General features: G+C 44.7%; 1 protein-coding gene across 1 annotated transcript in view; it reads left to right on the top strand.

The window, feature by feature from the left end:
• FAT1 (FAT atypical cadherin 1) overlaps positions 1-15,441 on the top strand; it is a gene marked incomplete at its 5' end in the record, with an annotated part of 111,526 nt that overhangs the window by 79,216 nt on the left and 16,869 nt on the right. The window contains 8 exon segments of the mRNA XM_045073780.1: positions 769-4,836; positions 5,397-5,593; positions 8,060-8,213; positions 9,043-9,276; positions 10,275-10,664; positions 12,219-12,433; positions 12,687-12,824; positions 14,956-15,099. Coding sequence (XP_044929715.1) covers positions 769-4,836; positions 5,397-5,593; positions 8,060-8,213; positions 9,043-9,276; positions 10,275-10,664; positions 12,219-12,433; positions 12,687-12,824; positions 14,956-15,099 — 5,540 coding nt within the window.

Here is a 15,441-nt window from a genome sequence, read left to right as displayed (position 1 = left end):
CCTTCCTTATGGGAGCTGTCCGTGCATTGTAGGATGTTTAACAGCATCCCTGGTCTCTACTCAGCGGGTGTTAGCAGCACACTCTAGGTAGTGATAACCAAAAATGTGTCTAGACATGGCTGCCTGTCCATCTAGGCGAGATCACCCCCAGTAGAGAGAACCAGGGACACAGAGGGCAGATTCACGCGGAAAAGATTAAGAAGGGAGTATGACTGAAATCTTTGAAGCCTGCATAGTGGGGCAGATTATACACAAGGTATAATTCATCAATTTCCTGAATATTTAAAATAAGGGACAACTCTCTTGAAGCTTGTTAAAGTTTTTCTTAGTGAATTGACGTCTTCCCTTTCATAATGAATAAGAATCTTGAGAACTTAGAGGAGATACATGCTGAAACCAGAAGTATGTTCCAAAGGGTTTTTTCGGAACTGATGGAAAATTCTTACCTTACCTTACAAAAGGATAACCATACATTCCACAACAAGTATCTGGCTCAACCAATAGCAAGTGAGTTCTGGCTTTAGGTTATAGAGTAATCTTTCTTCTGTTTCTTGCTTTTCATACTTTATGGACAAAACTCAGAAAAATCTACTGTATTATAGGTGGCTAAAAATGAAATGAGTTCCATTCAAATATTGATAACTCCTGAATTTCTGTTTCATTTTAGAATATCACTTCTGAGGATAGCTTTATCTCTGTATCTCCAACTGTGACTTGTATTGGTCCTTATATTTTTCTCTAACATGTTTTTTTTTCACACACCCCCAGGAAATATTGGAAATTCTTTCACAATTGATCCCGTCTTGGGCTCTATAAAAACTGCCAAAGAGTTAGATCGAAACAGCCAAGTGGAATATGACTTAATGGTAAAAGCTACAGATCAAGGCAGTCCACCTATGAGTGAAATAACTTCTGTGCATATCTTTGTCACGATTGCGGACAATGCCTCTCCTAAGTTTACATCAAAAGAATATTCTGTGGAAATCAGTGAAACTGTCAGCATTGGGAGTTTCGTCGGGATGGTCACAGCCCACAGTCAGTCATCGGTGGTGTATGAAATAAAAGATGGAAATGTAGCCGATGCTTTTGATATTAATCCACATTCTGGAAGTATCATCACTCAGAAAGCCCTGGATTTTGAAACTTTGCCCATTTACACATTGATCATCCAAGGAACTAACATGGCTGGTTTGTCTACTAACACAACTGTTCTGGTACACCTGCAAGATGAAAATGACAACTTGCCCGTCTTTATGCAGGCAGAGTATACGGGACTCATTAGCGAATCAGCTTCAATCAACAGTGTGGTGCTAACTGACAAGAACATCCCGTTAGTGATTCGAGCAACCGATGCTGATAAAGAATCCAATGCTTTGCTCGTTTATCACATTGTTGAACCATCTGTACACAAATACTTTGCTATTGATTCTAGCACTGGTGCTATTCATACCGTGCTGAGTTTGGACTATGAAGAAACAAGTACTTTCCACTTTACCGTACAAGTGCACGACATGGGTACACCGCGTTTATTTGCTGCGTATGCGGCTAACGTGACCATCCGTGTAATCGACATTAATGATTGCCCTCCTGTGTTCTCCAGATCGTTATACGAAGCATCTCTCTTGCTGCCAACATACAGAGGAGTCAAAGTCATCACAGTAAATGCCACAGATGCCGATTCGAGTGCATTCTCACAGTTGATGTACTCCATCACCGAAGGCAACATTGGGGAGAAGTTTTCTATGGACCACCAGACAGGGACTATAACTGTACAGAACACAGCTCAGTTAAGGAGCCGGTACGAGTTAACCGTGAGAGCTTCTGACGGCAGATTTGTAAGCTTTACCTCTGTGAAAATTAACGTGAAAGAAAGCAAAGAAAGCCAGCTAAAGTTTACCCGGGATTTCTACTCCGCAGTAGTGAAAGAGAATTCCACTGAAGCCAGAACGTTAGCTGTCATCACTGCCATTGGGAACCCCATCAATGAGCCCTTGTTTTATCAGATCCTCAACCCAGACCGCAGATTTAAGATAAGCCGGACTTCAGGCGTGCTGTCAACCACGGGCATACCATTCGATCGCGAACAGCAGGAGGCATTTGATGTGGTGGTAGAAGTGACCCAAGAACAGAAGCCTTCGGCAGTGGCCCACGTTGTCGTCAAGGTCACCATAGAAGACCAGAACGACAATGCACCAGTGTTTGTCAACCTCCCTTACTATGCCGTTGTCAAAGTGGACACTGTGGTGGGCCACGTGATTCGCTACGTTACCGCCGTGGACCGAGACAGCGGCAGAAATGGGGAGGTGAATTACTACCTGAAGGAGCACCACGAACATTTTCAGATTGGAGCCTCAGGCGAAATTTCCCTGAAAAAGCAATTTGAACCTGACACTTTAAATAAAGAATACCTCATCACAGTGGTCGCAAAAGATGGAGGGAACCCAGCCTTTTCCGCTGAAGTGATCGTGCCCATCACTGTTATGAATAAAGCCATGCCTGTGTTTGAGAAACCCTTTTACAGCGCCGAGGTGCCAGAGAACATCCAGCTGCACAGTCCGGTCGTCCACGTACAAGCCAACAGTCCGGAAGGCTTGAAAGTGTTATACAGCATCTCCGAGGGAGATCCCTTTGGCCAGTTTACCATTAATTTCAACACCGGGGTCCTAAGTGTCGTAGCTCCTCTGGACTTTGAGTCGCACCCAGCGTATAAGCTGAGCATCCGAGCGACCGACTCCCTGACCGGCGCCCATGCCGAGGTGTTTGTCGACATCATTGTGGAAGACGTCAATGATAACGCTCCCGTCTTCAGTCAGCAGGGTTACGCCACAGCACTGTCGGAGGCGTCCGTCATCGGCACATCTGTCGTTCAAGTCAGAGCGACCGATTCAGATTCCGAACCCAACAGAGGAATTTCCTACCACATGTTCGGGAATCACAGCAGAAGCCATGATCATTTCCACATCGACAGCAGCACTGGCCTCATTTCGCTCGTCAGGACTTTGGATTATGAGCAGTTCCAGCAACACAGGATTTTTGTGAGGGCTGTGGATAGTGGCATGCCCCCCCTGAGCAGTGATGTCATCGTCACCGTGGAGGTCACAGACCTCAACGATAATCCGCCGCTGTTTGACCAGCAGATTTATGAAGCCAGAATTAGCGAGCATGCCAGCCATGGGCATTTCGTGACCTGTGTCAAAGCCTATGACGCAGACAATTCAGACGTAGACAAGTTGGACTATTCCATTCTTTCTGGCAACGACCAGAAGAATTTTGTCATGGACAGTGAGACGGGGATTATCACACTCTCAAACCTGCGCCGGCACACCTTGAAGCCGTTTTACAGTCTTAACATTTCTGTTTCCGATGGAGTTTTTAGGGGTTCGGCTCAGGTTCACATAACTGTAATTGGAGGCAATCTGCACAGCCCTGTTTTCCTTCAGAGCGAATATGAAGTGGAGTTAGCTGAAAATGCTCCCGTACACACCCTGGTGATTGAGGTCAAAGCAACCGATGGGGATTCTGGTATTTACGGTCACATTACTTACCATATTGTCAATGACTTTGCCAAAGACAGATTTTACACAAATGAGAGAGGACAGATATTTACTCTGGAGAAACTCGATCGAGAAACCCCAGCGGAGAAAGTGATCGCGGTTCGTTTAATGGCTAAGGATGCTGGAGGAAAGGTTGCCTTCTGCACCGTTAACGTCATCCTTACAGATGACAATGACAATGCACCCCAGTTTCGAGCAACCAGGTATGAAGTGGACATTGGCTCCAGCGCTCCCAAAGGGACATCAGTCATTAAAGTTCTTGCAAGTGATGCTGATGAGGGATCCAATGCTGATGTCACCTATGCCATCGAAGCAGATTCTGAAAGTGTCAAAGAGAATTTGGAAATTAACAAGCTCTCTGGTGTAATAACTACAAAAGAAAGCTTAATTGGCTTGGAAAATGAGTTCTTCACTTTCTTCGTGAGAGCTGTGGATAGTGGGTCTCCATCCAGAGAATCTGTTGTCCCCGTCTATGTAAAAATACTTCCACCAGAAATACAACTTCCAAAATTTTCAGAGCCATTTTACACCTACACGGTTTCAGAAGACATGCCTATTGGGACAGAGATCGATCTCATCCGAGCAGAACATAGTGGGACCATTCTTTACAGCCTAGTCAAAGGGAATACTCCCGAAAGTAACAGGGATGAGTTCTTTGTGATCGACAGGCAGAGTGGCAGACTGAAACTGGAGAAGAGTCTTGATCATGAGACAACTAAGTGGTACCAGTTTTCTGTACTTGCCAAGTGCACTCATGAGGACTACGAAGTGGTGGCTTCTGTGGATGTCAGCATCCAAGTGAAAGATGCCAATGATAACAGCCCTGTGTTAGAGTCGAACCCGTATGAGGCATTTATTGTTGAAAACCTGCCAGGGGGAAGTAGAGTCATCCAGATCCGGGCATCCGATCTCGATTCGGGAACCAATGGCCAAGTCATGTACAGTCTAGATCAGTCACAAAGTGTAGAAGTCATCGAATCTTTTGCCATTAATGTGGAGACAGGCTGGATTACGACCCTGAAGGAACTTGACCATGAGGAGAGAGGCAATTACCAGATTCGAGTGGTTGCCTCAGATCACGGTGAGAAGGTTCAGCTGTCCTCCACAGCCATTGTGGATGTTACAGTCACTGACGTCAATGACAGCCCCCCGCGGTTCACGGCAGAGATTTATAAGGGGACTGTGAGTGAAGATGATCCCCCAGGCGGTGTCATCGCCATCTTAAGTACCACGGATGCTGATTCTGAGGAGATTAACAGACAAGTTACATATTACATCACAGGTAAAATATTTCAATGTGAGGGTGTAAGTTAAAAATAAATTGTGCTAGAGGTACACATTTTGAAGTGCATGTTTTGGGAAAATGGGGAGTTAAGGGGATGATTTTAGTAACGTTATATCTGAAATAAGTAGAAATAACATCTGTTAAGCTACATTTCAAGTTCTCTGCCTGAGGAAAGTGAACACTTGTTCCATTTGACTGTTTTTGATTTTTATGATTCATTCTGTTGAATTAGCATATGACAGATACATTATAATTAACTATAGCTTCAGCATAGGCTGAAGTATTGTTTAGTAGGCTTTGCATTTTACTTAGCTTAATACTGTTTTTCAGTACACATTTTAATGCCGTGATTTGGGGAAGGGGTGGTAAGTCGGAAACCTAATATACCAAATTTAAATGTAATAGTTTTTTTTTAAAGTAATTCTTGTAAAAATGTAAAAATTCTTGTTATAATGTATAACATTATATATATATTTGAGCAGTTTCTTTCTCCTGTTACTTAGATCGTTCCTTATTTCAATAAACTTGACTGTCCTTTTCTTCCATTGATTTAATAGGAGGAGATCCTTTGGGACAGTTTGCTATTGAAAACATACAGAATGAATGGAAGGTCTATGTGAAGAAACCTCTAGACAGGGAAAAAAGGGACAATTATCTTCTGACCATCACAGCAACTGATGGGACCTTCTCATCCAAAGCCATAGTTGAAGTGAAAGTTCTTGATGCAAATGACAACAGTCCAGTCTGTGAAAAGGTGGGCTGTTCTCTCTATATTATGAATTTCTATATTATGATTCCTTGTTCACCCTCTGAGTAGGACTGTCATGGGATGCTGGGTGTGATTCAGATGCGTTTCACATTATAACCTCTGACGGTTTAAGCGAAGGTGAGTGTTCAGTGGAGCAGGAACTGGAGTGGCTCCAGAACTATTTGGGGGAATGCTAAGTCGTTTCAAAGTCTCATTCAAAAACACTGGAAATCATGGGCAGGCTTACAGTTTAACTCTAAACAAGCTCTGAGAAATTTTCATTCCCTGTCTTGGGGGATGCGATTATTCTGGGAAGACACCCGAGCAGTAGTTCATCTGCAAAGCTCCATTTTGCTTTCATAAGTTGGTTTTGGGCGGCACCTGCTCTCGCACACACCTGAGAAATGAAGAGGCAGATGAGGGTTTTGCTACAGCGGTAGAGCCCGTTGACTTAGGAGAACAAGTGCACCGGAGAGGAGCCGCTCCCATCGGGGCCGTGGGGGAGGCCTGGAGCGGCCGTGCTCCCTGCAGCCGGGGAGGGAGCAGAAGCTCCACCTCGGGGACGTGGTGCTCAGATAAGCACGGGGGTCGGGACTCCTCCCCCATTTGTACTTGGAAGGTGGCGATGACGTGAAGGAAGAGTTCCTTAAAGACGATGAGTGTGTTGGGATCAGGTGCACGTAGGTGATCACGTGAGAGCCTGGGTTGGGGGGTAGGCAGAGGGGGCCGAGGGAGAGGAAGGACAAGCCGGTGTCCTAGGTGCTGCCTGCGTGGGACAGCCCGGCAGATGTGTCGGATCAGGAGTGACTGCTGTTTGCTACAAGAAGAGGGAGAGAGACCAAAGATGCAGCATAGGGTGGCATTGGTCTAAAAGGAAGCGTGTTGTGTCCAGGTCAGACTTGGTGTGAGGTAGTGGGACAGTCTGGAATAGGTTTTGTAGACGTTGAGAGAGACGGTAAGACTGAAGATGGGGACTCGGGACAGATGTAAACTTGACAGTTTCTACCGTGAACTAACATTGGAATCCACTTGAGAGGATAATAACAAAAAGGGACCGAGAGTCCACAGGGGTATTTCCTGGGGAGAGGGAGGAGGAAGCAGAGGCGGGTGGAGGGAACCATACGGGCAGTGTTACTGAGAGCCCAGGAGGAGACGATTTTTAGGAGGCAGGCCAGCGAGTGGAGCTTTGGTGGCCAAGCAGAGGAGGGAGATGTGGATTGGGACTTTGGGACGTGGAGACTGGCTCAGAGACCACGAGCTTTGTATCCTGAGGTGGACGGACGCCAGACTCCAGAGAGGGTGTGTGTGAACACACACACGGATTTGGCCAGTGAAGAAAGAGGGGAGTCCGAGGAAGGATGAAGAGTGGCAGATAAAGGGGAGGCTGGGGGAGTGGGGGACAGTGGGGGACAGTGGCCTTGAAGAGGGGCAGAGGAGCTGGGGCAGTGTCGCAGCAGTGGAAGGGGACAGAGCCGTTCTCCGGACAGTACGGTGCCATCAGGAGGGAAGGGCGCTCCAGAGGAATGAAGAGTTCAGTCCACATGCGGACTTTCTGGCAGCAGCGTTTTGAGTGGGTTGGTGGCGGGGGAGCGGAGGATGTCTGTGTGTCTTACAGAAAATAAATGTGTTTTGCTAGCTTGCTTGCTTGCTTGCTTGCCTCTTTTTTTTTTTTTTTTTTTTTTAAATACTTGGCATATGACTTGGATACAATGCCTTGTCATCTTTGGAAATAATAAAATTAGGACATTAGATCATTTGAAATCATCAGTATTGCAAAATATCCTGTTTCATGAGCCATAAAATGTCGTTTACCTAAAACTGAGCTCACATTAAGAGAGAAAAGTCAACAAAATCTTAACCTGTTTGTCTTATGCTTTGGTTTATGGTGGAAGTTTCTGATTAGTTGGAAGTGGAACTAACCATTCGTTATGTTAGAGTTCGGTCAGCTGGGAAGGGAGGGGTGGAGGAGAAGAGCCCCAGAGCCCCCGCCCCCCGGACCTTGGGGATTCTCTGTTTTCCCTCATGACATGGGCATCACTGCTGTCTCAGCTGCAATTATAGCTGGTCATGTGTTGGGAACGATTGCAACTAATGAATTTCCTGTATTGAAAAGAAGTAGACATGATGTAACAGGCATTTACTCTACAGTTTTTGGATAAATATGGAATACTACTTATGTTTTCTTATAAGAACTTAAGTTGAACATGAACCCAACTCAGAGATGTCAAGTATTCAGATTTCTGTGCGTAAATGTCAGGTTAGACTCTCTCAGTGAGAGAGAGGAGTTACTTGTTACACGACTCTGTTTTGTTTTAAAAGAAAAATAGTTTTCAAAGCTCCTTGGATTTTAAATTCCGTCATGTCCCATGTTTTCTGTGACCAAAGTTAAATGATTTTTTTCCCATTATTCTCTTGGCAGTCATGTTAACCCTTCATGTTTTATGTTCACGACATTACTTAAAATCGTTGTAGACTTTATACTCGGACACGATTCCAGAAGACGCCTTTCCTGGGAAGCTGATCCTGCAGGTGTCCGCTACAGATGCGGACATCCGCTCCAACGCAGACATGACTTACACGTTGTTTGGTCCAGGCGCAGAAAAATTCAAACTAAATCCAGACACAGGTAAAGACGGGCTTTGCAAAATTAACTATGTTCCAATAAAGTCCTCTCCTATATCCGGGTGATTTTAGGTCCCATGTAAAATTTGAAATTACATTCTGTTCCTATAAAATGTACTCTGATACTACAAAATTGGCATCTTTTAAAAATCTACACAGCAATTTACTGTGTAAAATTTGAGATTAAAAAAAAAGATTTAAAGATTTTAAAAAATTAACAACATCACCTACTTGAACCAAGGATTTAAAATTGAGATTAGTATCAACTTCTTTTTTTAAAAAATAGTTCAAAAATTTAAGTATCTCTCAAACTTTCTGCTTTATTTTGTATATAGTTTGTTTTCTTCAATCCGTGGACATAAATTATTTAGCATACTCCTTAAAATGATTAGTAGTATTCTATTTGTATTTAAATCTTCTAAAAGTGTTTTCCCTCTTATAATTTGTATTTTGTTAAAATTACAATTTTCTGGCAGCTTCCCCCGCCCCAGAACTAATTGTAAACATATGAAGCTATGAGTCAATTTAAAAATATTTTAGATTTGGTAAATTAAGTAGTGCTTTTTTTTCTTCTTCTTCTGTTTTTGTTATATTATGTATAATCTGAGAGGCGCTGGCCTCGAAATCTTTGTGAGTTGAAGAGCTGGCAGGCGGCAGGGTCTGGAAACCTAGCTCTCCCTGGGCTCCTGCAGCTCTTGACTCCTGTCACTGATACCACTGTGCCTCCCCAGTTCTGTCATCGTAAGAGAAAATGGGGAGAAATGGTAAGATGTGCATTTGCAGTTCGCATCTTAACATTTCAAATGAGTCCGTTTATTTTTGTTTGTTTTTAGGTGAACTGAAAACATTAGCCCCTCTTGATCGTGAGGAGCAAGCAATTTATAACCTCCTGGTCAAGGCCACAGACGGAGGGGGCCGATTCTGTCAGGCTAATCTTGTGCTCACATTAGAAGACGTGAACGATAATGCCCCCGAGTTCTCCGCCGACCTATATGCCATCACCGTGTTTGAGAACACAGAGCCTGGGACGCTGCTGACCAGGGTGCAGGCCACGGACGCAGATGCAGGTACTGTCTAGGTGATGCTTTTTGTCTTTAAGATGTGCTCAAGGATTACAGGGACCTCTGCCCAGAACACATCCCAAATTCAGCCTCTTTGACTTAACCTCACCTTAGGCATATCGAATAACTTGTATTATTTTATTTCTCAGCTTTAAAAGTGGAATGGAATCTTTAGAATAATGAATTTTTTTTTTTAAGATTTTATTTATTTATTTGACAGAGCGAGAGATCACAAGCAGGCAGAGAGGCAGGCAGAGAGAGGAGAAAGCAGGCTCCCCACCGAGCAGAGAGCCTGATGTGGGGCTTGATCCCAGGACTGTGGGATCACGACCTGAGCTGAAGGCAGAGGCTTAACTCACTGAGCCACCCATGAATTCATTTTTTAATGAATATTTGAAGTCCCCAAATTGTGCCCCATGTACTTAACTATTGTAGGACATCTGTGGTGTCCTTAAAATTATGGTTAGTGACTATATTAACAGATCTTTGTATCCATTTGAATTAATGAACTGAGGTGTTATGTTGTGAATAAACCATTAGTACCATAGAGATGTTAATATGGAAGCAGAACAGAAGCAAATGTTACATTGGTATAGTTTAACAGACCTCTCATAATTTTATAGAGAGTACAATCCTCTAGGACACATGTTTATAACATTTGCATAGCAGAGAATAAAAATAATTTCTTAGGTCAGACTAGTACTGAAGAATTAGAGCAATAACAAAAATGTTGCTTCTCAGATCTTTGACTTCATTTTAAAAGCGCTGCTGGGTATTCTAGCATACATTCCTATAGAGTGTCGTCTTAAAAAGCCAGGTGACTATGAAATCATGTTTAAGTTAGTAAATTGTTAATGAAAACATTTGCTTTTTAAAGGTGATAGTCATAAGAATGTCTAAGTAATGCGTATGAGTGTTTTCCCTTTTAAAAATACGCTGCATGTTTTCTCAGAAAATTTAAATTTCTCAAAATAAAAGTCTTACATATGGTCATGTATCACCAGGACTGAATCAGAAGATCTCCTACTCACTCATCGACTCGGCTGATGGGCAGTTCTCCATTAATGAATTATCTGGAATCATTCAGTTAGAAAAGCCCTTGGATAGAGAACAGCAGGCCGTGTACACCCTGACTTTGAAAGCCACGGATCAAGGTTTGCCGAGGAGGTTGACTGCAACGAGCACTGTCGTTGTGTCGGTTTTGGACATAAATGACAACCCACCTGTGTTCGAATACCGTGAATACGGTGCCACCGTGTCCGAGGACATTCTCATCGGAACAGAAGTTCTTCAAGTGTATGCGGCCAGCCGGGATATTGAAGCAAATGCAGAAATCACCTACTCGATAATAAGTGGAAATGAACATGGAAAATTCAGCATAGATTCTAAAACAGGTGACCTACCCGGTGAATGAGAGGAGGCCCTTGATTCTGCCCCAAAGGCTCGCTCCCCCAGCACTTTACCTGCTACAGAGAGATCAGAAATCGGCTGTGGCTACTCTGAAAAGATAAAACTTGAGTTTTCTTTGTGTTGTTACTTTAAGTGGGATTCAGAGTGGTTTAGACCTTTAAGTGAAAAATTAAAGAAGCCCACTCTAGTGATGCAGTCAGGCTGGCATAACGGTAAAGAGTAGAAGACAGAAGAGGACCTTGCGTGCCAGTCCCGTGCTCTCTCCCACGTGAAAGTAGCTTCTTCTGCGAAACAGTGGTTTCGACCTCTTTGATCTTAGTTTCCACAGGGGGCATCTGATGATTCATTAAAATTGACGTTTTCATTATGTTAGTTATATAGAGTAGTCGAAGTCCTTGAATCAAACTGAGTGGCAGCTATTGGCAAGGTCAAGAGTGGAAGCAGCTAGTGACTCTTGCTGTGTAAACACTTTTGTTGTCTTGTTAACCGTGGTCTGAATCCGCTGTAAGTCTTCAAACCTTGTAAAAAGTCACTCCTTTCAAACCGTATTTAATTGTCTGTGACTGAGATGAAGAGTAGGAGTGTGATGATGCTGTTTAAAAACTTTTTTAAAGATTTTATTTATTTGACAGAGAGAGATCACAGGTAGGCAGAGAGGCAGGCAGAGACAGAGGGGAAGCAGGCTCCCTGCTGAGCCAGAGAGCCCGATGTGGGGCTCGATCCCAGGACCCTGAGATCATGACCTGAGCCAAAGGCAAAGGCTTAACCCACTGAGCTACCCAGGCACCCTAAAAATGGATTTTTAATGCATATCAAAGAATTACTGTTTTTAGGGCTCCTTCCTAGGATGGTCTATAAAGAAGGGTGTTGTTTTGGGTTTTGTTTTTTTTTAAGATTTTTATTTATTTATTTGAGAGCATGAGAGGGGAGAAGGTCAGAGGGAGAAGTCGACTCCCCATGGAGCTGGGAGCCTGATGTGGAACTCAGTCCCGGGACTCCGGGATCATGACCTGAGCTAAAGGCAGCTGCTTAACCGACTGAGCCACCCAGGCACCCTGAAGAAGTGGGGTGTTAAAGGAATTGTTAAATCAAAAAGTGATTTTGGGGGGGGGCAGGATGTGAATAGTTATTCTGGAGATTAAAAAAAAAAGATGTACATTTCTTTAAAAGGAAAACATCTATGAGAAGGAAAGGGAAAATAAAAGCTGAAGAGTAGAATTCTTTTTCCTTTTTATGTTATTAGAGAGATGTCTGTAGTAAACTGTGTTTTGGAAGAGAGAAGAGATATAATCACTTTCTAGTGGGATGTGGGTAGTGTTGACTAGGGAAGCAATTTAAATACCACAGAGAAATAAATGAGCATCCATGAGTGGGCAGATTTATAATTTGTAATTGCTGAGTTAAGATACTAGAAAACCTACATAAATAATAAGCAAACTTTTAGGGCAGAAATGGTTTGTGTAGAAGTGTGTTCCCGTCACCATGGAAGGAAGCGGTAGCACTTAAAAGTCCTGAAAGTCATTTTGTTTTCCATTTAGGGGCCATATTTATCATTGAGAATCTGGATTATGAAAGCTCTCATGAATATTACCTGACTGTCGAGGCCACTGACGGAGGCACGCCTTCCTTAAGTGATGTTGCAACCGTGAACATTAATGTAACTGATATCAATGACAACTCCCCTGTGTTCAGCCAAGACACCTACACGGCAGTGATCAGTGAAGACGCCCTTCTCGAGCAGTCCGTCATCACGGTGTGTCTCTTCTCTACTATGTTCTTCTGGATCTTTGCAGGAAATTTCGGAGGATTTTTTTTTGTTATTTTTGTTGTGGCCTTACTCAAAAATAATTGGAAGATGTGGAAATGTCTTTTGTTATCATAGTCAGTTATTAAGTCTGTTGTAAATTACTGCTTTATAACAGCTAGCTATTGATACCAGAAATGGGCTTAGTAGACCCCTGCCCCTTCCTTAGCTGTCTCCTAAGCAGGAGTCTGATGTTTTCTAGGTTATGGCTGATGACACCGATGGACCTTCAAACAGCCACATCCGCTATTCGATTATAGATGGTAACCAAGGAAGTCCGTTTACGATTGACCCTACCAGGGGAGAAGTGAAAGTGACCAAGCTTCTGGACCGGGAAACGGTATGTGCAAAAGTTTGGTTTAAATTGTTTACAAATCAGTACGTACAAGTTCTTGTGCTCACATCTGTCACATGATGGGAAGTATGGGAAGGGTAGAACCAGCCTTGTTCAGGCACTGACAAGCAAGGTACAAACACTTGAAAAGCAATTCCAGTAGGGAAATCTCGAGAGTGTAAGAGATGTGTTTCATATGGATAGAAGTTTAAATAATAAAGGCTTATCTTCAGGAAGAAACTACTCTTGGCTCCATTGTTTGGAGACACTTCATGGAGCTAGTCACTAGGTTTTCAATAATGGCAGAGACTTCAGAAAACCATGGTCGTTGAGAGAAGGGGAGGCCCTGTGAGGAATTTCGTCAACCGAGGCATGGGGACAGGAGGATGTGTGTAGTATTCAGGTGACTGTATTGGGCTGTATTGGAGTAGAGGAATCCTACCAAGAAGTGAGGGACGCAGTAGAATGGTGTGCGAGGAACACATCCGAGGCTCAGACTGGATGCCGCAAGCAGCGGGAGTTAGTGAGCAGTTGCGAGCCTGGTGTAACTCTCGAAGGAGACCAGTGGGAAGGTGAGTGCCGGGGTCGGTGTGAGTGGTGCCAGCGAGGCGGACAGACCAGCCTCCAGTACTCTACCGTGACGCAACAGCAGCCCGGTTGGCAGGTGCCGACGAGCAAGTGAGAAGACAACTGTGGAGGCTCCGTGAGGGAGAAATCCGAATCTGCACAGCTCAGATAAGGCCCTGCGTGGGAGGCAGCCGCGTCCGAGACGGCGGTTGTCGTTCGCCACCTGGGCCTGGGGACTGCCCTCCGAGAGCCGGTCGTGGGGCCGTTGACTCTGCCCCGGGAGGAGAGGCAGTGGCCTGTGGGGTTTGATGTGTTGAGTTTTAGAGGAGAGTGGCTTATGTGAGGAGAAATTTTCAGCCAGTATTTGGAGATTTTACTCAAACTTAAGAAATGTGAAAGCTGGAAATACAGATACGGCTCGAGCCTCTGAAGAGGATGATAGAAGCAGCTTGAGGTAGTGAGTTCGTATGAGCAACGCCAGGCTGTCCCTCCGTCCCTCTGTCCCTCCTCTCACACACTCAGGGAGCTGCCTGGAGAGGCCCCAAAGTCCAGAAGTGAATTAAAAGGACATTGGTGACAGTGGAGTATAGTTTCAGAACACTAGCAGGTAGAGCTAAGATGAGAGGGATCTGGGAATACAGTGATGAGCTACCTCGTTCAAGTCTCAGTTCTTCCATTCCTTCTGTGACCTGTTACTGTTGAGCAGGGACTTTGCAAGAGCTTAGGAAGCCCGATGTTAGGCTGACGGTTGCCGTGCTGCTGGCTGAACAGATATGAGTGTTTGTGACGGACGCGCCTGTCTGCTCCTTTAATGTGCTGATGTTCAGGACAAAGGCATGTGGTATGTCCCAGGCCGTTTGCCCTTTCCTGTTGGGGCACCCTCCAGGACTCCTGTTCTGCAGAACATACTCTGGGGTTTAGCCCACTTCTGGCATCTTCCACCTCTCCCTCTGGAAGAGAGCTTCACGGGGCCTGCCCTCGAACGGAATCCACCTCACTTGACGTAGTTTCCTTTGTAGGGAGGGGGTCACAGAGAACTCACCCTAGGGGATTTGGACAGGGACTGTAATCTGAGTGTAAAAGGGATGGGGAGGGTGATCTGGAGTGTCCTGAGGTGTTGAAGATGAGGAAACCCTTGGGGCCAGAAGACGGCTTCCCTCGGCTTTCGGCAGATGGTCCCATTTGGGCCTTAGAGAAAGCTGCCATCCCTCTTACTTCGAGTGCAGCAGCCTTCCGGCTCTGTTCCGTTTTTCTCACTGTATTACTTCTCTGTTACAAGTTCCATTAATCTGTTATTTATTAAAGTGGGAATGCTTTCACGGAATGAGAAGGTCTAGCGTGCATCAGAGACTCTAACCACCAGTGGTCGCTTCTGTTGAGCGCACACTCGGATGTGTAGGTCTTTGCAGCGTGCTTGTCGTCGCTCAGAGAATTGCCCGCATACGAGACACAGCACGTGAGGACGGTTACGCAGGTCTGCCCTTCCGGGCTGCCAGTCCGCGTCTGATGAAACCCCGTATTTGGGCTTTGTGAAGTGGACATGTGTTCTTTTTCTCTTGTGTCTGAACAGATTTCAGGTTACACACTGACAGTTCAAGCGTCTGACAACGGCAGTCCGCCCCGGGTCAACACGACCACCGTGAACATCGACGTGTCGGATGTCAACGACAACGCCCCGGTCTTCTCCAGGGAAAACTACAGCGTCATCATCCAGGTAGTCTCGGGGATGCTAGAGGGCTCATCGAACACCTGCCTTTGGAAGTGAGCTCTTCTTTCGGCCTCAGTTTGTTGGAAACAGCTTTCTTTTCCAAAAACAACTATTTAGAAAAACAGGGAGAGTAAAATCCGTCTGTCAGTATTACAGAATGAGTGTTTTCAAGATAGAGCTAAACTTTTCTCTCTTTTTGTGCTTTTTAAGACATTCTCACTGGCTTGATCCTTAATCTTATTTTCTGCTGTCCTGTATTGGAGAAGTGTCCGAGACTCTCATCCACATCTTCCGTGTTCCGCCTCCCCGACTCCCCGACTCCATCCCCCTCGCACTTCTGCCCGTGCA

The sequence above is a fragment of the Mustela putorius genome, unplaced genomic scaffold (genome assembly GCF_011764305.1).
Source record: "Mustela putorius furo isolate JIRA1106 unplaced genomic scaffold, ASM1176430v1.1 tig00537255_pilon_pilon_pilon, whole genome shotgun sequence".
In the NCBI taxonomy this organism is placed as follows: domain Eukaryota; kingdom Metazoa; phylum Chordata; class Mammalia; order Carnivora; family Mustelidae; genus Mustela; species Mustela putorius.
This window is presented reverse-complemented; position numbering and strand designations above follow the sequence as displayed.